Source organism: Aythya fuligula, chromosome 3 (assembly GCF_009819795.1).
Source record: "Aythya fuligula isolate bAytFul2 chromosome 3, bAytFul2.pri, whole genome shotgun sequence".
NCBI lineage: Eukaryota > Metazoa > Chordata > Aves > Anseriformes > Anatidae > Aythya > Aythya fuligula.
Window position 1 is genome coordinate 32,155,873 of NC_045561.1, and position 24,655 is coordinate 32,180,527.

The window sequence follows — 24,655 nt, forward strand, 5'->3', positions numbered from 1 at the left end:
TTGTTCTGTCTGTTCTGACACACAGAAAGTGTTTGCAACTCTTCAAAGAGTGGAAAGATAGCAATGGTAACAGATTAATGAAAAAAATGACTGCAGTTTAATGAGCAATTTTTCCATGAGCAGAAAAAAAAAAAAAAAAAAGAAATCTGAGGTGGGAGGAATTGAGAGGTTGCCATTGGTTGGGTGACATGTAAGTCATGTAAAGCAAAGATACATTATAGACAAAAGTGATATCCTGGAGTACGTACATAAGAATTTTAATGCCAGCAGAGTTGAAGCCTTTATAACCCATTCAATAGGAAGCTTTACAAAGGTGCCTTCTTGTAGATTTATGCATAGCTTTAGATGCAGAAATGTTACTATTTTTCTTGCTTTCTTCAGCATTTCATTTTTCTCAGAAGTGGTAAAATGATGGAAAATCCAATCATACTGCTTTTTTTTCTCTACTACAGATCTAAGCAGAATAAACTAGTGAAAAGCTCCATAGTCTGGCTAGATCAGTATCATGTGTGGATGCTTTGAGCTGTTTGGTTTTGTTGTGTTTTTGTTGTTGTTGTTTGTTGTTGCTTTGTTTTTGTGTTTTTTTGGATGCAATTGATTTCCATTCCATGTCACACAGTAGTGATTGAGAAAACATCTCCTCCTCTGCCTGTTGAAGTTGCTCCTGAAGTCTCTACTTCAAGTGCAAGTCAAGTAATTGCACCTACTCAAGTTACAGGTATTGTACTTCCTTTTTAGTACTAAAATAAGTTAAAAAATGACTGTGAATTCCTGACACTGTAACTTGTTCCACATTACTTCAGAATTAGAATAGCCAAGAGAGTATTGCTGTGGACAGAAAGGAGTACTCTGTGGAAAGGTAGAAAGAGAGTACAGAAAAACACAGGAATGAGTGTACTCTTACCAGAGCCAGGACTGGACGTTCCCAGGATGTACCTGCCATTTTTGTGCCCACAAATAAATGGTAGAATCAAAAATGAGTCATTCTACCTCAGATTACCCGATTTGGAATTGAAGTCCGATAGTTGTGAATTGCAAAGACAAATATGCAGTTTTGTTATATGAATTGCAAAGACAAATATGCATAGTATTTTCAATGGTTTAAAAAGATGCACAACACTGTTTTGGTGCATTCAAAATGCCTAATTCAGAGGGCCTCTGTTTTATAACTGGAGTTTCTAGGCACTACCACAATTCAGAAAATAGCAGTAAGTTAAGACTGAACAGTCAGTGAAGTGAATGCTATCAAGCAGAACAGGTACAGTTCAGTCTCGTGGATGTAGTCTCTGCTAGAATACAGACTAGGAATGCTGTTGAAGGGGAGCGTTTCAAATAGTGACAAGACAAAAGGAACACCCTGATGCAAGCTGTGCTGTCAGAAAAGCAGTCAGCAGCAGCTAAATAGAAGAGACAGTGGATGAAGTAGCAAAGTTGACTGTTATGTTGTCCAAGGGAGCAGCGGTAAAAAATGTGAAAGACAGGGAAATGGAATAGAGGAAGATTATACTTTTTTTTTTTTTTTTTTTCCTTCATGACCACAAAGAGGCCTCTGCAGGTAGAGAATATAACAAACATTAGTTATCAGTGGAGGTGTTGAGTGATCTGGGTGAAAGAAACGCTGAAAAGCAATATCCTACTGTATTCTGAGCTACTAAATCAAGGGTTGTGGACTAAATAAATTCCAAGTCAAGACAGCAACAGCAAGACGGAGAGATTATGCCAGATTCCAGATGGGATGATGGATGATGAGTTTCACCCACAGTCTGTCTCCCTTCTAGAAAACTGTGGTAGAAGTCATTTTTGGCAGTGGCAAAGTAGGATTATAGGTGAACTAAAAGTCATGTTATTATCCCCATTTTGTCTCTTGACACAGAAAGCAGCTGTTAGAAAGCATCACAAACCATTTTGGATATCTGGAGCAGAAACTCTCACAAGTAAAGTGAATTACAAAGATCCTTTCTCTTTGAAACTGAAGAGTATTATTTCTGATGTGATTCTGCTGGAATTGAAGCAGAAGCAAGCAGACTGACTGTTCCTTCAAAATTCCAGCTTTTTCTTTCTCTCTGTACTCATTTTTTCCACACATGAAAGCTGTGTGAATGAGGGCCTTCCTTTTGAAATCTTTTGTCTTGTCTGTGCAGCTAATGCTGTCCTTCAGAGGTTCACTGCATTTTAAAATTGCAATTATGATAAGTCAGGAAAAAACTTTTTTTTTTTTTTTAAAGCAATCCACTTAAGATCTTCTGTGGAAATTCCTAGAATTTCATGTGTGACATACATGGAAGGGGGGTTATTTCTCCACAGTAAAATTACAGCTTATATAACTGTAGCATTTTTCTCATCGATTTTTTATGCCAGAAAGTGCTTGCCAGTATGAGAGATTCTGGGCTATTCAAAGAATTATGTCGTAGTTTTGTAGTTCAGTAATCTCTGTATATTTTAAGTTTCTTTTCTCACGATGCTCAACTGAGTGATCTGTGGCATAAAGTTGAAAGGCCTTCTTTCAACTTTGAAACAGCAAGTGCGTAGGAAAATTTGTACCGCCATAATCATGGCCTCCATTGTCTTTGTCTGTGCATAATTTTTTCTGCTGCTATTTTTGTCCTGTAAATTAAAGATGGTTCTATGTTTTTATATCAGTACCTTTCACAGTGCTAATTCTGGAGCACATGTGGAAAAATTGTTCCATTTCAGTCAGATATATTGCAGTACTGGTCTTCATATCTCTGTTTGCTCCAGACCTGTGAACTTTCATGCTCTGGCATTCGAGCCCATTTTAGCCCTTGAGCAGATATTTTAATATATAGGTCGTTTGAACTTCATAATCATGTGAGAGCATGCTGATCTAGTTCAGCGTGCTCCGCTGTCTCTGCATTCCTGTTTTATCTTTGTGTCTCTGTACATAGTGTTTTATCTGAGTACTAGGAGCATAGACTGTTCCTCCCCTTGTAATATACTTGCATTGGGAGTAACTGATTCCAGTTGTCTGACAGTTGGCTTAGCCCACTAAGGCTTATGGAGAATTCTGAAGCTTTTCTTCCTGTAGGATCTGATACAATCTGTAGTTATCCCTGTGATTGTATATCAGTGTTGTTCCCAGCTACCATGACATCAACATATGTGTTTACCCTCTAGACATTTTGTTATCTAGACTGCCTTGTGAAGTACTTCCATGTCCCCTTCTGCATACCCTCTCAAAGGCAAGCAGTATGTTCCAAATGGTGTACTGAACATACAAGTCCTAGAACTTGTTTTGTTTATGGGAAGCTGACAAATCTCTGCAACGCATCTGATTTGCTTGAGGAATTTGACTCCTGCCACGTCAGTAGATATTTCATATTTTGTGCGTGAGAGAAAATATTCCTCCTGAATTTTCTGCTTTAGCTCTTTGAGATCAGTGCAATGCCTGAGACTGCACCTTTTATCTCTGAGATTACCAGGGAATAAACCTAGAACTTAGTTCTTCAGGAGAATGCCTTGTGCTGTTGTGTTTTAAAGAACTCCAGTCTTTTTTGAAGGCATCCAAGTGAATAACTGGCTATTTTCAGCCCTAATTCTGTCTCTTAAGAAATGAAAGTCTCCTGTTTGCAGAGAATAAATCTTCATACAGTGTAAGTAGATTAGATTTGAGATGAGTTACAAGAGTTGCTTTTGTGACTGCCCTTGGCAAACGTTACCTAGAAGGCTGAGCCCATGATTGTGTGCTTTCCTTTGTGCCTTTCACAAATCTGTTTTACATTTTCATTTAAATGAGTTCTGTACTTTTTTACTTCAAGACTTCAGTCTTACATTTCTTCTGAGCCACTCTTTCCATTCTTGTTATGGAAATCCTGTGCTTTGTTGCCTCTTGTGTCTACACAATATTTCTGGATTTTATATTTTCTTTTAAGTCCTAAAAAAATTGTAGAGCTTGAGTCCTGTGTTGAAATTTCATTTTGCCCTTTCACATTTACAACGTATATTTGGACAATGCAGTATTTATATACTAGGAAATAATACCTATTTATTAGGAAACGAAAAGGTGGCTCATCAAACAGGTTCCATAATAATTTTTCACTCTACATTTCTATTTTTCTTATTCAAAATCAAAATATTTGTGGGTTATCTTAATAGATGCTACGTACACCTCCAATATCCTTATTGGGGGGAAAAAAAAAAAAAAAAAAAAAAAGTACATCAGGTTATTCATAGATAAAACCTATCTGAAACAAATTCATGATCCACCCTTTCCAGAAGGATTTCAAAGGTATTCATTTATCTCACCCTTAACACAGAACATGTTGTAAATATATAGTATATGATAAGTGTGCTTTGAAAGGTTTGCTTCTGGACAGTCAATACCTTGAATGGTATAATAGGAAAAGTAGTGAAAGATGCTTTAAACTAAGAATTTAGCATGGTAGAATGTTTTTAAGTTTAAAAATGCAATTGATAAATGAGAATTGTAGGTGTTTTCCCTTTATATAAGTTATCTTACTTCCCATAATAAAAGAACTGTGCTTTTTGGGTTTTGTTTTTTTTAATGTTTTTCTACATTAGCTTGACAACCACTCCCTTGTACATTCCTGTCCACAAGTGAGGTCTGTAGACAGTGCACACGGTCTACTGTGTATGAAAAGTGTACATGACTATGGTCTTTCAGGGGTGTAAACTTCATGGGATGTTGATCAACATAAAGCAGATGCAGAGTTACTGTAAGATCTATTTTGAAGCATTCTTTTAAACATTTTTGTTTCTTATTTTTTGATGTATTAAAGTTGTCTTTTCTACATACATCCATATGTCAAGAAGTAAAAATAACAGAAATGCAATTAATACTGCTGTCATAGCTGAAACTTCTCTAATTTGTGGTTCTGTGTCCAAAGGGCCTGAAAATTTCACTTGCTATAAATTTGAAAACAAAAAAGTCAATGTACTATATATACGTGAGAGCATTGCAGTGTCAGATTGGCTAGTCTCAGAATTAACACAGGTTTTGAAGTAATTGCAATGTCCAGATAAGTACTTTAAGATGCAGTATTGTATATGGTAGACATATCTACCATGCAGTTCCTTGATTTGCATTTTCAGAGTGACATTGCACGTTTTAGTAAAAATTTATCTCTTAGAAGATGGCATTCTTTCATGAAGGCACGGCCAGTTTAGATGTTTGAGTTGTACATGACATATACAGGGTCTGAATCACCCTGCTGTTGGAGGTACAGTTCTGTCCCCATGTATGAATGTATGGAAAGAACAGAGAAATTATCCTGTCCTTCTGCAAGCATTGAGCTGCCTCCTTCAATTACCTCTAGTTTGTCAATCCCATATGAAAGCTTTACTAATTAGTAATGGTCAATGAGAACTTGGAAGTCAGCACTGCTATGACTTTGCCCCTTCTGACAGTCTGCTCCCTGCTCCCTTATGGGGGGAGGAGGTTACTACACAGGTTACTACACTGTTGTGAACTAACATCAGTTGAGAAAAAATCGTAGCTTTCCATGTTCTGCTGTGTTTTGTTTCCTCAGGAAGAAGAGTGGAACTACAAATTGCTATGTTCTGTGAAGGAAATTAATTAGGTTATTATGTAATATAATAATTATTAAATAAAATAATCTGTTGTTCAGATACAGTTTCAAATGTTCAGCTAAATGACATACATGTAGTAAATGCAAGTGAGGTAAGATTTGCAAAATAAGATCCTAAATTGGGTAATATAAACTGAATATAGTTAATTGAAGTGGTTTTGAATGCCTTAATTCTGCACCTTCAGAATTAGTTTAATTTAAATGTAATCTGTTTCTAAATAGTCTGAATAAATGATTCTTCTCTACAAATTATAGCTTCTTCTTAAGAAGTTACCATTTCATGCTGCTATGTAACCTTAATTTAATTTGCAACCAAATATATTCATTACTATTCTTTGCAGCAACATACATACTTTGAGAATTTCTAAAACAACTCTAAGGACTTAGCATCCAATGCTGCCCTATCTGAATCACCTTATCATACAAAATATATGCAAGCTGTAGCTGATGTGTATTCTGTAAAAATACTCAGAAACCTACCACAGTTATTTTCATAACCTTTGCTGCAAAGATTAAATTGTATATATTTTTTATTTTAGATTGCTTTTATTTAACTTTATTTTTTTATGTACTCACTTACAGATTTTGAATGGGACATGACAATATGTCACTAGGAAAAGCCTAGATGGTTTCTGGATCTTCCAGATAAATTATCTGTTGCAGAAACACAGGATTTACAAACTTACAGTCGCTTTCAGGCCCAATTTTTACTTGGATTACAGAATATTGTGCACATAAACAACTATGTGGGAGAGTTTAATGTTAAACTTTGTTTTGTTTGCTTAGAAATCAACGAGTGCACAGTTAATCCTGATATCTGTGGAGCAGGACACTGCGTTAATTTGCCTGTGGGATACACATGCATCTGCTACGAGGGATACAAACTTAATGATCAGCAGACAAAATGCTCTGGTATGAATGGATGCTTTCAAAACTTTAAAATAGTCACATTATGAAATGTTTGAAATGTAGAGTCTGATCAGGAGGAATATGCTACAGAGCCGTCAGGAGCTGATTCCTCTACTGGATGTTTCCAAACTACACAGAAGCTCGTTTTTGTATGTCAAATAAAATTTGCCAGCTTGTCTCCGATATAGCCTTTCACCACTCAGAACTGAATGTAAATTTAATTAAAGTTGAATGAAAGCCATTCCCTTTGTGAGATGAGAGAAAAAGTGATTAGACAGACCATTTCTTCTTGGTTTTGTATTAGGTATCTAAAATTGTCAGACTGCTAGGAAGAAATACACTTCTGTTTGGAGAAAGAATGACAGAAGTTATGCCTGTTTCGGAGAACAATTTGACCAGCTACCAGCTCTGCAGCTGAACTAAATCCAGTCACTTTGTTAGGCCTTTCCTTTCAACTGCTTGCTGGAAAAAAAGAGAATACTGTAAGCATCCCAGAAGCACATTAAGAGATCTATAAGTGAGATCTTTGTCCGCTCAAAGCCCAGACGGGCTCTGAATAAGCCATTTCAGATCTGGAAGCAGCCTATCAATCCCTTTCCTTGATTCAGAGTATGCTGGTTCCTCTGTAACTTGGATCAGAAAGACTTTATATCACGTTTCAAGACTATATACTATCAACTTTTCACACTACCTAAAATTCAGTAACTTCAAATTGATGCACAGACTATCAGGTGCGACTACCATATTAAAAAAAATAATAATAATTTGCATTCATATACATAGCCAAATAGCAACTTAAAAGCCTCCTATTTCATACAAATTGTATTAATGTACTGTGCTTGCAGCTTGTGCTCAGCTTACACTCAGGGTAATGATTTGAATAGTAATCATGTCACATTCTTCAGGCCAATGCAATATTCATATAGTCTATGCCAATAAGAGCATTTTTTTCCAACCAAAACTATTTAATGCATCTTTTTTGAAGCTTTAAGGGTGAGGAGTGCATATACTTTTTCAAATAGTTAAAATAATTACAAGATCAGTCCTTTCAAAAGCATGGCACAGAATGAACAAAAAGAATCACAACTAAATATGTTATTCTACAGTCTTACATTTTTATTTCTTTTATAGATATTAATGAGTGTAATCAGACACCTCATCTCTGTTCCCTTGGACGCTGTGAAAATACAGAAGGAAGTTTCCTATGTATTTGCCAAGCTGGATTCATGGCCAGTGAAGATGGAACTGACTGCGTTGGTAATTGCTGCTCTACTTTATAAAAAAATAAAAATAGGTTTCTTGGTTCATTTTTGTATTTTTACCCAACCCTCCCCCCCCCCACCCCACTCCCACCCCCGAAGTCCCCTTTTCAGCTTTTTTCCTAAATGTCATTGGTACTGGTCTGATGTCTGGAAGTGTTTTAACTGTCTCTCACCAGGTATTGTGGAGAGGAAAGTATGTGAGTGGTTTCTCCTACTTTTCAAAACGATCATTTGTTGAAAAACAGTAATTTTTTCAGTATTGTATTTGTTTAGGAAAACTACCATTTAGCAAAAATACTTTCTGTGGTGGGAAATCCAAATATTCAGAACACTTTCAATCTCTAGCTGCTGTTACAAACCATATTTTTAAGCATAGCTGCAAACATCCATGGACTTTACATAGTAACAGAAACAGATTGAAGAAGCTATGATCTTCTTTAGGTTAGCGCTGCCTTGAGCACAGCATGCACTCAGTGGCGAGCAATGTGCTTGCAACCGCAGAGGCACTCACTGTACCTCTCTCTACAGCCTGATTGTTTCTAGACTTTATTCTCCAATCACATGGAATGGAGTAAAGATGAAACTGCTCAATAAGAAGTGCTTTAAGGCTGTGGCTTACAAACAGCTTGAAAATTTGAGCTTTTTTATTTGTTCAATTAAAGAAAAGGGTAGGGGAGATGCATTTGGTAATTTTGTGGTGGAACAGTTTCTCTTAACTTCTCTTTTTCATCTCTGCAGATTTTGATGAATGTTCAAGACCTCATACTTGTGGGGAAGGCTTCTGTATAAATACTGTTGGCTCGTATAGGTGTGAATATTGTGATAATGGCTACCAAATGAACAGGAGAGGGGAATGTGAAGGTAAGCTTGGACTCTTCACCGGTAGTAACACAGTAACGGTTGCCAAACCAAACAACTGCAATAGGAGGAGCCATTTCTTCATGATGACTGTTTTCTTATGGACTGCTGTTTCTGATCTGAGCAGTAAACTTTACACCTGTTTGTTTTTAAAGAAAGCTGGGCATTAGACATATTAAAGCTATGCCACAGTGAATTTGCATGCTTATTATTTTTCTACTTGATACATTTCTTTTAAGTAAGTTCCATCTCCATTTGCTGTTTCTTTTCAGATGGAATCTCTTGGCACAGTAGTTTTATACCTATTGTGTTCAGAGTTTCTTTCCCCATTCCACTCTGCCTATTTCCATTGATAATATCTCTATCTTAATCTTACTGTTGGATTTCTATCACATTTCTTCACTTAATTTGCCTTCAGGTCATTTAACTTCCCCACGTACAGCAGCTAAAAATGACAGAATGTTCAGAAGGATATTGGTTGTTTTATCTGCAGTGTGTCTGGGACAACAAAGTGAAGTTAAAATTTATTCATATCACAAAAAGTGCCAAATGTTACCACTGTTTGGAAAGATTAACATTGCCTGCTGTTCAAAGGAGGCTCTGCACAGAGGCTTGAGCTGCAAAGGGAGAATTCTCAGAGGGAGCAATCTTAAACAAGAAACCTTTTGAGTACTCTCCAACCTTTTCAGTTATTTGATTTCTGCAGCTGTAATTCAATTCATATTATTTAGCTTTAATCTGTTATTAATTAATTAATGATTAATTAATTAATTATGATTAATTAATTGTAATTAATTATATTAGTTACAATTAATAAAATATTAATTATAATTAATTAATTAATCTGTTATCGATCTGAATCGGAATCTGTTAACTTTATTACTATTCCCTCCTTACCTGTCCACTTTACAAAGTCTTTTGTTTCCAAAAGGATCCATTGTTTTTCCTAATAAAAATAATAAATACATAAATACATAAATAAAAAGAGCAAGCAGCAAATGATAAAATGAACTTTTCTCTTTTCCTTTTTCCCCTTTCCTCTTTCTTTTTCTTGTTTGGAAATATATACCTAGCAGATATTTCATGTTGCAGGAGATCCTATGATGTCTTACCTTTAAAACTACACGTTATTTTCCAGTGTGCCATTTTTGCCTATTTTGTTGTTCTTTTTTCATTGTCAAAAGGAATTGTGAACTAAAAACCACAGGTAGCTATTTATTTTTAAACATAGTTTTGTACATTACATGCATTTTTCTAAGGTACTTATGACAGAATAAAATTGCTAACATGTTAGGTTGCCTAACAAATGATCAATATAAAGCTGCTGTGGGTGTATTTGTTGCTCTTAGCACTGCTAAGACATTCCTCTTTCTACTCAGACTTTTTTTTTTTCTGTTTTACAAATGCTTTACAAACTCTACTCTTACAACTGCTTTTGCAAATTTTCTCTGTCAGTCAGGAATGTATTGGACTCTGAAAATCATAATATCACAGTGCATCAAATTTCTTATTAGCTTGTATTTTAAATAGTGTGGTGTAGTTCTCTATTGTTTAGCTTAAAAATATGTAATCTCTATAATCACATTTTCTGCTGAAAGTTATTTAAGGTTGCTTTGGGGAAAAACCCTCCTACACTAAATCCATCAAACCAAGGAAATGACACATTCAGGGAATCATTTCACCATGTCATTACACCTACACATTATAGTCACACTACTGACAGATTCCAAATTCCACAGATAACTCCTTTCCACCTCCTCCACACTCCAAAAACAAAGGTAAGAATCCTCCAAGCTGCACACAATATACACTGTTCATTTACATTTCCTCACCCTGTCATAATTCTGCCTTCAAGCTATATGCACACAAGCTGTGTTGTGGGCCCAGCTGGGGAGAAATAAAGACTGCATACATGTTCTTCTTGCTAAATTCATTATTCATGTAGAACAATGTTACAGGCATAGTGAAACATTATTACATACAATTAATTATTTTTACAATTAATTATTCCTGCAAAAACTTCTGGTGATTTGTTTAAGCTTTGCAGCATTTAGACTTTATTTTGACTGCAAATGCCTGTACAAAATGCATAATTCATGTTGGGTGTTTTCAAGGTGAATACAGTCCAGGCAGTTCTGAGAGCAGGTTTCAGAGGAAGGTTGTTTGTTACTTAATAAATTTTAAAAATCTCACAGCTATTTCACTGAGAAGCATTTGCAGGGCTGCATTGTAGAGGCTCAGGAGGCCCGCTGCTGTTTTTATGAGAAAGAACTCTGCTGGATTGTCATGATTCTATGCAAAAATGTGATTTGCACAGATCCAGTGTCTAGTTTGCACATGGGATGTCCAATTCTCTGAAGGTTGGAGCATTAGCCAGTTAAAGTACAAGTGTTAGGGGGCAATTTTCCCTCTGTGAAGCTTGTTCCCAAAACTAGGAGTAAATTGCTACCCTTAACACTCTCTGTGGTGGAGTAGCAAGTCCTTAACTGCTGAAGACACAACATCTAGGTGTGGAGCAGTGAAGAGATGTTAACTTAGGGAGCTGGGGTTAGAGATAACTTAGGCTCTGAATATTTCATTAGCTGCATGCACTGTGTGAAGCAAATCTTAGGTAGAAAATACTATAGTTGTTGTACCATTACAGACCATGCCATAAAATGATATTCAAGTCTGCAAGCAGGCTAGATTGAGGCTGCCCATGCAATTTTAATTCCATTATCATCTAATCAGTGGTCACTCAACAGCAGCATGTCTTTGAATGACAATTTTTGTATGCAGTCTCTTTTAGATTGAAAATATTGGATGTATTGGAATTTTCTTCAGTGCAGGATAAGAAGTTACTGGTAGATGCTCAGAGCCTGATCATGAGATATTTGAGCTTTTCAGGACCTATCTTGGTGCTTTGTCATGGGTAAACTGCAATCTCTCATGATGCAACAAGTCCCTCTGTCACCCTAAACGCTGCCAGCCTCACAGAGATGAATATGTTGCCTGTGCCTTCTTTCAGACATAATTAATTCCCTATTTCCTATAAGCAACTTGATAAAATTACTATTCACACAATTAAATTCATAGTTCCCATACTACTTTTCTGCATAACTCTAGGGGATAGGAGACTACCAAATTTCTCTTTGCATTGAGAAGCCAGTAATTTTGTTGTTACAGCAGTGCACTTACAAACACTCCTGAGACAGACAATAGGAGTTAGGTACCTGAGAACATTTCGACATGGTAGAAGGGTGACACCAACAATAGTATTTATTCCCATCTAAGCCAGAAATCTGATCTCCTGTATGCTATACTACCAAGTATGCTACCAAGGAGTGGCAGTATAACAGAAAATTCAGATTCTGTTGCATGCACTGTGGTCTAATTTATTTCTCATAGATGCCCCTTCACTGGTACAAACCTATACTAACTTGTACCTTTCTGGGTATCTTACAGAAAGTACATAACTCTTTAAATTTATGAGTATAACTTGAACTCAGTTGGCTTATTGTTTAGTGTTCTGTTACAGTTTTGACCTATATTTTCTTTTATCTTCTCGTTTGAAGACATTGATGAATGCATGACCCCAACGACTTGTCCAGATGCACAGTGTGTTAATGCTCCTGGCTCTTACCAGTGCATTCCTTGCAGAGTGGGATTCAGAGGCTGGAATGGACAGTGCCATGGTATGTTCAGTACTGTTGTATCTCTGGTTATAGTTCTTGTTCCAAGATGCTGTATTTCCTATTCCATCGATGTTAAAACATGATGATAGCACTTGTGCCATGGTTCCCCATTTCATTCAATAATAATTGAAAATAAGAGAAATTGAATTTGAAATTATTTTAAGTTCTCAGACATGGGATGAATGAGGAAATATAATTTTAGTTTTAGAACATTAAATCTAGACTGTAAATCATACAATTTTAGTTTCAAAAAATGAAATAGAAAATACAGGTCTGAAAGGAATGTATCATCAGTGAAATGCTATTAAGCCATTTTTTGGAGGTATTTTACAAATAGAAAGGTCATGAGAGTGCTAACACATCACTGTGACTGGCAGGCTTTTCAACAGGATATGGGAGTTCGCTCATAGCACTTGTTAGTAATACCTTAATTATCTGTACTTCCAGCAAATCTTGTGTTATTCAGCACATCTTTTAACAGCTTGTCTTTCTTGCTTTCGTTTATTTTTTTTAGGACAGATTTTTTCACATTGTTTTTTTTTCTATTTGTTTTTAATAGATTATTTTTTTCAAATTAATTCTTAGCTATTTGAGATAAATAGGAAAGAGTGAATTAATACACAAAAAGAAATGAAATCTTCTGCAATTTTGAGTGCTATTTCCTGTGGTACTGCCAGAAAATTGAATTTGACCTCAGTTGTGGAATATCTGTCTGTAGTGAGTACTCCTGTCTGCTCTGTGTGCATATACACATGTGCACTATAATTTGTGACAGTTGTTTGAGTAACCATGTTACTTAAACTTAGAATGATAATATCCTACATAGGTAGTCTTTTCATTATTATTGTAGTTCAGATTGGCAGTGTACTTCAACAGTTGATTTCCTAATTGCTCCCCATTGCTGTGATTTGTTTCAGCTCATGAAGCAGTCTGAGAGAATTAAAATAACACTGGGAGGTGGGCATCTACTGTGCTCCAACCACAAATGGGCTTTTGATCTTTGCAGCAAGACTAGAGCTAGGTTGCTGTGAAGCACCTGAAATACGTGTGGTGTGGCTGTCAGAACCCACCACTGTTCTAGTTGTACAGATTTCATCTTTTCAATCACTCTGTTGGCCAATAAAGGCATATTGTAGCACAGCATTTTTGTCTGAACATCCCTCTGTAACAATTTATCAGCATGCCCTAGCTGCATTATTTGGTTTTATAATCTGACTTACTGTGCAGGAAAGTATTTCTCAGGTAATTCCACAGGTTTTAATTGAGTTATATCAAGCTATAAAATGTTTAAAAGAAATTGATGTGTTTCTCTAAGCACACATTTGTTGATACGTATTGCTTTTGCTTCTTCCCACCTACCTGGATTCCTGCAGTCCTTGCAAGGAATATGGCACATTCATTCTGTTACAAACATTCAAAGATTTCCTTTTATTTATTTTTTTTAAGGTAAACTTACCTTCATTTTGTGTTCTTTTCTGATACCAATTTTGATATCTATGCCTATTTGTGAAAACAGCCTTGTTGAAAATTCCATGGTATACCTTTCACTTGGGCCATTTTTGTTAACCAAGTTAGTAGGAGTAGAATTGAGAGGCAAGAAATCATTGCTTTGCTCAGATTTACAAACAAATCTAATTCATGTAAGGGATAAGTATTTGTTACAAGATGTAGATGCTTCTTTTCCTTGTATCACTGCATATAGTTTCCCTTTGTTTTGTGGAATGTTCTAAGCCTAGACATCTCACTCACATCATTAGTGATGTGATCAGTCTTCATTTTCTGTTTATCCTAGACTTACATCATGTTGGAGATGAGCCATATGCATTTTAGAAAATGTAATGCAGACAGAGTTTGTCTTACAGCTTTCCAATATGGTATCATTTAAATACACTGCAAAGGAAAATATATGCCAAGTTATCTATGATGGGTATTTAAGTCCATTGTTCCATAAACTCAGTTGTTTCTGCTATTAGTTTAGGTCAGTTGAAGCTCTGCTGTTTTTCCCCAGGGCTGTTTTCAGTGTTTTTTACCTCAGCTCATTCCTCTGCTGGCACTTGATGCCCTAGAAAGTATAGCGTAAAAATTCTACAGGTCTTTAGTGATGTTTATATTTTAGCCTTGCAGGATTTAAATCCAGGAACATACCAACTGTCATTTAATGAAGGCAAGTCTATCACTTCAGACTTACATAGAATATATTTAACTGCAGTTTAATTAGGAGTGTCCAGTGTGAGATACATAGTGGAAGAAATTAAAATGACACCAGCACACCCTGCCTCCTTACTGTCTTGCAATTGCTGCTACTGTCCAAGATCCCATCATGTGTTTGTGTTGTGCAGGGAGTATTTGAAATAATCATTCTTAAGTTTACATACAATCCCTATTTTTTTAATTATTCTCTCTCCAAATACATACATTCTAATACAGTAATATATCATGACATATAATGAAAATAAATAGTATCTGAATTTAGAGCACACTTCTGTGTATTAATGAATAAATGGAAAAATAATAAAAAAGGCTTACAAAAATTTCTAGACCACTCCATCCTCATTGTTATTACTGTGGTGAATTTTGCAGCTACACAGTTAACTAAGAATATTCTGCTTGCAAAGTGTTAGGAATCTGGTCAAGAGGTTTCAAAATTAGTACAGAGGCCAGCAGAGCTGATCCATACACTCCTAGCCCTGCTGCAAAGAACTTGATAGAATCAGGTACAGCTCTGGACTTCACCTTAGAAGACCTAGATTCTGTTCCTGGCTTTTTTTCTGGTTTTATGGGGAAGTATATTGATCTTTTGGTCCCACCTAAAAACCAGAAATTATATACTTGAATATATACTTGAAAACTTTGTTATATATATATATATATATTATATATATATTATATTATATTATATATATATATATATATATTATATATATATTATATATATATAAACTTTGTTTTCAAGTAGCTTTGAGAAAAGCAGGTGACAAGCAATCTGTAAGAAGCAGGTTTGTTATTAGTTTGTGTGCCTAACTGCTGAGTTAGGTGCTCTGTGTTTTCCATTTTGTTCAGTGAGGTCATTTTGAAATGGTAGGAAGGAGTCTTAGAAATTAGTCTTGCAGAAGGATGGAAGTAGTATTGCCTACTGAACTGCCATAGCAGAAGACCTGCAGATCTGTGCTGTCATCAGGGTGGAGGCCACTTCGTATTCTTAGACAGCCTCTAACAAAGGGGCTTTATTGACAGAGGCAGATCATTTGAAATATGGATAATAATGGTGGTTTCATTTATGTCTGAGCATGGATGGGCTTTGTCAAAAGTCAGGTTATACAGTACCATGTGGAGAGCTATGAGTGGTAAATAAATGTAAGGAAAATACTCGCTGCAGATATTCAGAATAGCTAATAAGAGCTATGAGATGAATTAAAGGTTTTTAATCTTTCCATCTCTCCCTGTTCTGCAGCTGTCTAAATAGCTTGAGTGCCTCAATCAGTTGTTTTACTTTATGTTGACAGATTTTGTGTGCTTTGTGGTGGCAAAAGACAGTATAATTGAAAGTAATATGATTTCTGACATAAAAGCAAATAAGGTTTAATTTTTTTCTGTCTCAGTAGAGCTGAAAAAATACTTTTTTTTTTTTTTTTTTCATAGAAGCAGGGGCTTTTTTCATAGAAGCAGGGGCACCTGCTTCCTGTTAGCTATACCCTCAAATTAGTTTAGAATTCTGAATTAATTCTGCCTGGGTTTATAAGAAAGTTGTTATTTATCTGTTTTTATTGTTTGTTTGTCCTTTTCTACAAATTGCATTCAGAAGGAATACCTGGAAATGATTAAGTAGTAACACAGCAATTTTCATGTTGACTAAACGGAGTGGTCCATCTAGTTAATATTCTCCTTTCAGAGAAAGATGAAAATGCATCTGTGCAATAGTTAAAAGGGAAAACAAAAGTTCTTTTTGAATCTGCCTGTGAATAAAGGTTGGCTTGCAACTGAATTGAGAGGTTTTGCTTCTAAAACTTTAGTTATAAAGTCTTAGTTGAGTTCTTTGTTGCCTGTATAGACTAGCCTTACAAGTGATCTGCATGAAGTACAGAAATCCTCTTGAAATTCCTCATGTGTTAGCTATGTCTTTTAGAACCTGCCTCCCTTAAGTGAATTTCAAAAACATTGTCAAGTAATGTGCAACATGCGCATGTTTTGTATATGCTCTTTATCTATGCACTGGAGAACTCTTAAGTGTTGTACGTTAATTGACCTAGCTTTAAAAAACAGCAAAAATTCAACAGCAGAGAAGTGTGGTTGAGTTCAGAACTTGCTCCAAGGAGAACCTTCCTGTTCCCTCACTCCAGGTAAATGAGCAGAGGCAGCAGGTGGGAGCTGTGACGAGCAAATGTTTCAAAAGTGATTTTGGTGAGAACGGTTTCCAACACAGCCCTGCCAGCTTGAGCTGTGTTTGCATCTGGGGTTATCTGGATTGTTTCTTGCAATAGCAGAAGGATTAGTGATGATGGTTACAAGGTATTGGCAGCTGCTTGTGCTTTTGTCGTAGTTACGTATACTTCCTAAGAGTAAATCTATGCAATGCAAGAATGAGTGTGCCAGCACGTGCTGACCTCTTTTTTACTCTACTCTACTCTTTCTATCTCTTTTCTCACAGTGGTTTAAGCCATTTGGGCAAAAATGATCTTATTTAAGTAAGGATGATGTAGACACACAGTTCATAGTACAAACACTATTAAAAAAAAAAAAAAAAAAAACGAGATTTGTTAACCTGAACTACAGTACTAGGATTAAAGCATTGTTTTAGTCATGTGGGTTGTGAGTATACTTTGAGCACAGGCCAGCTCAAATTCAAATCCTTATTTCTCTTCTTTTTTTTTTTTTTTAATCAGAATTGCTGCGGGATTGACAAGGCCAAAAAGACAGGAAAGCTGGTTGTAATTATGCTTATGACAGAACTTGAATCAGTTCCCACACCCACCTGAGAGATATTTGTAACCAAGTTAATTATACATTTATGCTTTGTTTGTATTCACAGATATAAATGAATGTCAGTATGGCAATCTCTGTACACATGGACGTTGTGAAAATACTGAGGGGTCTTTCAGATGTATTTGTGGCCAAGGTTTCAAACTCTCTGCATCAGAGGATCAGTGTGAAGGTAGGAAGGAATATGATTAAAATTCTGTAAGGTTGCACTTCTAGATAACATTTCTCATCTAATAGTATTCTTCCTCGTGGAGACAACAAAAGTACAACACTGAGGCTAAATTACCAAAAATGTAAGAAGAATGTGTTTTTCTATTTTATGGCTTACATAGTCACATTATACATTTTGTGATTTGTTATAAAACATCTGGGGTTATAAAGCCAATCAACAATGTTTAGTAATATTTATGTTACTTGATTGGAATTTCTGCAAAATGCTTGACATTTCTGTCATTTTCGAGGTTTGGAGACAGTGGCTTTTGCTGTCTTAACCTTTTAGTGTGGCATTTGCATTTCTTTTCATCTTTTTTTCTTTCATGTGAGGGAGTGAAATCACAAAACCCAGGCTACGTTCTCTTGGAACTCAGTAGTGTCAGTTAAATGCTGAGCTGATGCCTGCTTTGGTATTGCTGCTTTTCAAGCAAGATACTTAGTAGAAAATGAGTGTGGTATCATATTTCTATGAACAAGTACCTGCATTGGAGATACATCTCCAGCGTGTCAGGTCCTGCATTTCTTCCACATATAAAATTCCCATCGGTACTGGTCCAGTGGAACAAAATTGGCTATGGAGCCAGAGCACAGCAATCTGAGAGAGAGCACAGAGTGCATATATGAAGTATGAGTATCTCTCTCCTCCTTGAACAGCAGGCATTAGGGACTCCTTGCAACCTGTCCACCAGAAGTGAAAATCTGGGATAATGTCTCCAAGCTGCGGAAGCACACAGAAACCTGAGTTTCTTTTCAGCTGTTTTTCTTCTTTATATTCCCTTCCCATAAGTGTCTGCATATAGCACTAAACACATTCAGCCTTCTGAGAGCTAAAATAATACAATAAAACTAAATAATCATTCGTTTAACTTTGTCAGGAAATTTGAAACAAAACATCACTGTACATTAAGTGGCTTGAGTGAGTTAAATGTGCTGTCCAGGACACAGAGCAGACCAGTCTTGGGGAAAGTATGTAGACAAAGTTTGACTGCTTCCTCTGAGCCTTTCATGGAAAAGAGCCTTTGCCAAACTGTGCTGGCATGTGCAGACAGTTCTTCTTAAAGTGCACCCTTCTAAAGTCAGGATCCGTACACGTGCCCAGATACCTCATGCAGCCCCACAGAATTCGGTGATCCTTAAATTCAAAACTTCTCTGGTCACAAGGGACCATTATTCAAGAGGTCAGACTACATAGCCATAACACAGACCAGAAAAAACTCACTGAGTAACTTTCTCCTGTTTGAATTGCAGTATATTTTCAGAACAACATGCAGCCGTGCCTAAATCCTAGAAGTGACTAACAACCTGCCATATAGATTTAATTACAGTTTCTTCACAAACTTTTTATAAGTAAGAGAGTGAAAACAGGTTTCCTAGCTCATAGAGGATGTGCTGTGTTCTGAATTCAAAGTGCTGCTCCCCTCCACTATTTTGACATTTTCATATGAAAATTTAAGTTCAGTGTTCAAGTCCATCTGGTAACCCAGGCTGACCCCGGTTTATGAGAACTGAAGCACTGAGGGATTAACAGTAGTTGTGGAAGCAAAGAGACGTTTCCCTATACTTAGAGGATTAATACTGTTACAAGGCGAGTATTTAAAGGAGAGTCAATGTACAGCTGAATAGGAGAACAGCCTGTCAGTGTGTATCTGAAAACCATACCCTGTTAAAAGCTGGTGATCCTGCTGGAAAGTATTTTGTGGGTTTTGCTGACTCACTGGAGCAGCTAGCTTGTTACCTTTGCCAGATACGGAGAAACAAAAAGAATTCACAAGCAGTGTGTCTGTCTGTGGGTACCTGTTTGTGTATTGATGGATATTGACGCTATGGGAGCGAATTGTGAATGCAGTCACCTTGAGGAAAACAGCCAATCTGCAATTTCATATATTTTTACGCATTATGTTGACTGTCTGCATTTGTTAATAAATATAAGACCAAGAGAAACAGTACTTCATATTGACACTCTCCTTCCCTGTTTTGTTCAAATACGTTTTTTGCACTATTTGCTCAGTAATCTGTATTTTCAGATGTGTTATATTATCACTGTCTTTTCTGCTACAGATATAGATGAATGCCAGCACAGATCACTTTGTGTGAATGGGCACTGCAGGAACACAGAAGGGTCTTTTAGATGTGTTTGTAACCAAGGTTACACATTATCTTCTACTGGAGATCAGTGTGAAGGTAAGCTTGTGGACTTAAGCTACTGATTCATTCTTTTTCAATAAGATCTTGTGTATTTCAGCTGTAGGCGTGAAGTCTTTTGCAACTGGGGTAGAAAGACATATTGCTCCTCTTTCTTTTGCAGAACCTTACTCTGAATTGTTTAACAGTCCCCTCCTGCACAGCCACATATTTATTGTTTCTTAGAAATAGTGCCTGTCATCTTTTCACATACAAGAAATCAGCATGTGTATTTCCCAACAGTAAGACTGAAAGAGCAGTTGACATTGTTACCCAAAACACTTAAGCTTTTCCAAATCTTGTTGCTCAAATTCTGTTGCAGAGCTCTACGTTGGTTCTGTATTACAAAAGCTTCTGCCAGCATACTCTGTTCATACGGGATCCTGCTAAGAGAAAACTTATTCAGCTGGTTTGGGGAAGCTTGAATCCCCCATGTGCACTGGCAAGAGAAAATACGCAGTATAAGATGAGCTTTGAGGGGATCTGGTGGAGCTCACAGCTTTAAGTGTCTCAGAAAGCAATCTGTGTACTGAGTTTTTAAAAACAAAAGAGGTGAAAGATCTATACCAAATTTAGGGAGAAATGCTATGTTATACTAAACAGCCACATTCTATTATCTCTCAAGTAGAACAGCTTAATGTCCAGTAATTGGCAAGCAGATACTTTTTTCTAATGAATTATTTCAAACCTGCTCCCTTTTCTCCATTGTTGTATCATATCATGTCATATAGCCTTTTGCTGCGCTACTCACAGTCAATCCTGAGCATGTGAGGTTTCTCATAAGTGAGCTCCAGAAACTATTCTACCTCAGGTGTTTCCTTATCTCCCACCCTAGAGGAAAAAACTCTCAATTAGGCTGTTACTGTAGGTGTGGTATTAGCATAAATAAACTTTCTGGTCTCTGGTGTGCTTTCTGTAGCTGCTAATACCATGGAAAAGACAGAACTCCTTACTGTTGTTCTCCCCACTGTGTGTTCTGCTGTTAGGTTATCATGCACACAGCACTCTAGGAGATAACCTAACAGGAGTGCTGCGTGCATGATCACCCTCTCACCCAGAGCAATATGTCAGGAATCCTCCTCTTCAATTGATTCAGGCAAAAGAGCAATTCCCCCAAGCTGTGACACAGTGCTGTCTTCTCAAGACAAACCTGTGATATCAGACCAGACTTTATCAGTGCTGATGGTATGGGATTGTCCACATTTAATGAGTGACAACATATCTTGAAGTACTCACCAATGAGGCAATAAGGATATCTTATAATCTCTTCGGTACTGATCTGTTTGGAGAATATAGTTACAGAAGAACTTAAGATCATCTCAGCATTCCTGGTGAATACCAGTATCACTTGCATCAGCTTCAAGAAATGTGGCTGACGATGCAAGGCACTAGAAACTTGTGTCAAAGAATTTTGTTTTTGCTTGGCTTCACATGTTCGTGAATTGTGACAGATGCGGAGATACACTGTCAAGAATCAAAGATTCTTGGTCCAATCAAGGTCAAGCCTGCCTCCTAAAGACAGAACAGACTGTGTGGTGTCATTCCTGACAGATACTCATCTCATCTCCTCTTAACAGACTTCAACAGATGAGATTCCAAATATTTCTTCAAACAGCTTGTGCTAGTACTTCGCTGTTCTTCTGTTAGACTTTCTTTATCCCTGATGTGTGATGGTTATTTTTTATTGCTTCAGTTTAATTTATGACTTTTTAGCCTGTCAGCCTTCGGCAAGAAACAGTCTTCTTTATTTCCTTTGTGCATAGCTGAGAGGGATAGGATGGGAGCGAGGGACGCATAACCATTTCAAGCATTTAAATTGCTTCAGCAAGAGGCCTTACAAACCACTAAGTCTGCAGAGAAAGATTTTGAACTAGTAAATGCTGTCAAAAGAGTGTGAGCTTGGAAAATTGTTAGTTAAACCATCTTATAGTGAGGAAGAGCAAATGAAATATAGAAATTAATGTAAATCCATCATAGTTTCCAGAACTTCTCTTCAGTCTGCTTTGGCACATTTCATACAGCCCGGGAAGTCACAGTAACTGTTGCTGCTTTCCATTACTGTGATGTGGGCTGACAGGAGAGGTCCATGCTTTACTTTATCTTCATCTCTTCCTTGTTCCAATTCAAGGGCAATTTTCAAGAAAAAACAATTTCAGAAGCTCTCAAGGCAAAAGAGGAGGAATTGGATCATACAGGGAAAACAGGTAAAGCTGTTCCCTTACCCCACAGCCTTTGTCTCATTCACAAGAGTCTGTAACAAAGTCTACAGCTGCTCCATCCAGTGACAAAGTGGTTAATTTCTGCAGAGACAATTTGTTTGCTTTAGATTTTCATAAGTATTAAAAAATCTCAACAAAATCTGTCCATATCTTGAAATAGAAGAAATTCTTCAGTACTTGCACTATATCCCTTCAATATTTTCTGAAGTACATGACATTATGGACTGCTTTTTGCACCTTGGAAACCAAGTGTGAACACACCATGCTAGTTCTGCTCTCTGTAAGAATGCTTTATCTGCTGTAAGTTCACCTCTTCTGATTTTCTTCACCTTCAGAAATATGTGTATGCGCTATCTGAACTTACATGTAGACTGTACATCTCAAAGAACTTGGGCTGTCCTAGCAGCCTTCAGAGATTTTGCTAGCCCAAATGCTCTATATGTATACCTGTGAAGGGTGATAGAAAGTACTGAACACTTCAAGAATGACTTAGTGTCTCTGCTTTTCCTCGAGATTCTTGTGCAGTAACCATAGGAGCTGTGAAGAGTTCCATCAGAGAAAGGGAGGTTTTTGTCCTATATGGAAAATAATGAATTTTGACTGAATTTGGCAGAAAACGCCTTCTTGTTGTGAGGCTTGGCATTAACTCGGCGCAGGGGAGTCGTTAATTTTTTTCTCATGCTCCCAGTCAAAATTAATTGCTGTTTTTCAAATAAACCACAATTTATTTCTCAGTTGAAAATGATTATAAAACATGTGGTTATCAAAAGGTCACAATTTTGTCAGTATTAAGTGCAGTTTTATCTGCAATAACATTCATATATGTAAGAAAGCAATCACTATTTCTTATTTTAATCAAATAGATTAAATCCCAAGGATAGTTGCACTTTGATGTACAGTGTAGGCCTTCCAGAGAGAAATGTAGAAATGAGGTCATGTCCTGTTTTTTTAATTACAATTGTTATTATTCCTGAAATGCATGAAAAGGTTGCAATTCTAGTTATATCAAATCTGTGGTTAAGAAGTCAGAATATTCCAAGGCAGTGGAAAAACTCTTTGTCAGTTTTTTCAGGAGAAACTCTGGCCCATCAAAGCAATAGACTCGACTGATTACAAGGTAGATCACTGAGGAGAAAGGCGCAAGTTACTTCTGAGATTTTTCTTCTATTTTCTGTTTGCTTTTAAAAACAGAGACCCAGTCATGAAGTACTTTGTGATCTTTAGTTGTAGTGAAACAAAACCATGTAAAATCACTGGAATGTAGGCAGTTGCTGAGTTAATTCTGTACCTGTGCTCTGTTTTCTCTCTTGGGCTGCCATTGCCTTTGAAAGGTAATGGAAAGAAAAGACTTTTGGTAAAGACAATGCCAATATCCAGTATGCCAATATGTTCTTGAAATAATTGGTTGTTTTGTATCTAGCTTCTGTCTTGAATCTTTCCCAGCTATGTGTCATGTTTACCCCATCAACGTCAAGACACTAGGGCAGTCTATAGACTGAGGACTTGGCACTGGGAATGTGGTGGATAGGCAGCTGGGAGCTGGACCCTGCATGCCCTGGCTCTTTGTCTGGATTAATGGCTTAGGTGCAGTACTACGCAAAATCAACTATTCAGCTTTGTAATGAAGCTGCTAAGCCTGCAAAATAGCTGTATTGCATCACATAAACTGCCTCTGAGAAAACAATCATTAGCACAGCTGTACACACAGTGTGGTCTGTGTGCTACAAGCCTTCTGTCCACGTGGCTCTCTTGTGAGTAGTCTCCATAGGCATGTCTTGTCTGGTGTGGCACACCAGCTATGCCTGGGCTTGCACATGCTCTAGACAACATCTGAGTCAGGTCAGTTCAGGCTCAGGGAACTTTGTGCAGTGGTCTAAACATGTCTGAAGATACATCTTTCAAAATACAAGTTTGTATCAGTAGGCATTTTTTGTGTCTTTCTTGGAAGACAAACACAGCTGGTTGGCTTTTCTTGATAATTGTACTACTGTAATGCCACAGTCACCATTATAGTAAGGTAGAGATTGATATAAAGGTCTGTTATGATATTTTTCATTAGAGTTAAAATGACACACATTCAATATGCTTGCTAAGAAGAAATGATCCACAAACTCAAATTTTAAAGCTTTCTAGAAATACAAGAAGTCTGATAATATGCTGAAAGAAATTAAGAGGACATCCTCACGTAGTTATTAGAGGACACTGTAGCTTCAAGTTGCTACATTAGTATTGAAGTATCACTTAAAAAATTCATCAGTTTTTACATCATTTGATTATTCAGTTACATTTTTATTTCAGATATTGATGAATGCCTTCAAGACAGTGATGTATGCCTTCGAGGAAACTGCATGAATACTGATGGGTCTTACAAATGCACTTGTCCAGATGGCTTCCAGCAGATAGCAAATAGGGGATGTCAAGGTATGAAATAGCTATTAAAAATGCCAGGATCATTTTTATAAGTATGCAAGTTTATAATCATAACTTGTGAAGGTCACAGATCATGATAATGAGGAGAAACTCATTTTATTTATGATTGGTAGTACTTTCTTACTCTTCTCACTTAATATCATTGTCTCTAAATATAAGTTGAGAGATTAGTTCAAGAGGCTTAAATTTCAGCCTTCATAACACGAAAGAAAATCTATGTTAGCACTCACAGAGATTCAGTACTGCATTTTCCCAAATCCTGGTAGCATTTATTTTGACAGTACCTTGTATATTTGTGAACTGATGTCATAACAAAGCATTATAGCTATTCTCAGGTCATGTTAGGTCATCTCTCTGTCATCTCT

The 24,655-nt window shown here is 36.7% G+C and overlaps 1 protein-coding gene across 5 annotated transcripts in view; it reads left to right on the top strand.

Moving 5' to 3' along the window:
• LTBP1 (latent transforming growth factor beta binding protein 1) overlaps positions 1–24,655 on the top strand; it is a 199,938-nt gene that overhangs the window by 130,815 nt on the left and 44,468 nt on the right. For 4 of the 5 annotated variants that reach the window (XM_032185002.1, XM_032185003.1, XM_032185004.1 and 1 more), the window contains 8 exons: positions 620–718; positions 6,354–6,479; positions 7,608–7,733; positions 8,477–8,599; positions 12,151–12,270; positions 17,297–17,419; positions 19,519–19,641; positions 24,159–24,281. In XM_032185002.1, the coding sequence (XP_032040893.1) occupies positions 620–718; positions 6,354–6,479; positions 7,608–7,733; positions 8,477–8,599; positions 12,151–12,270; positions 17,297–17,419; positions 19,519–19,641; positions 24,159–24,281 (963 nt within the window). The remainder of the gene's footprint in view (positions 1–619; positions 719–6,353; positions 6,480–7,607; positions 7,734–8,476; positions 8,600–12,150; positions 12,271–17,296; positions 17,420–19,518; positions 19,642–24,158; positions 24,282–24,655) is intronic. The other variant, XM_032185001.1, reaches the window with a different exon arrangement.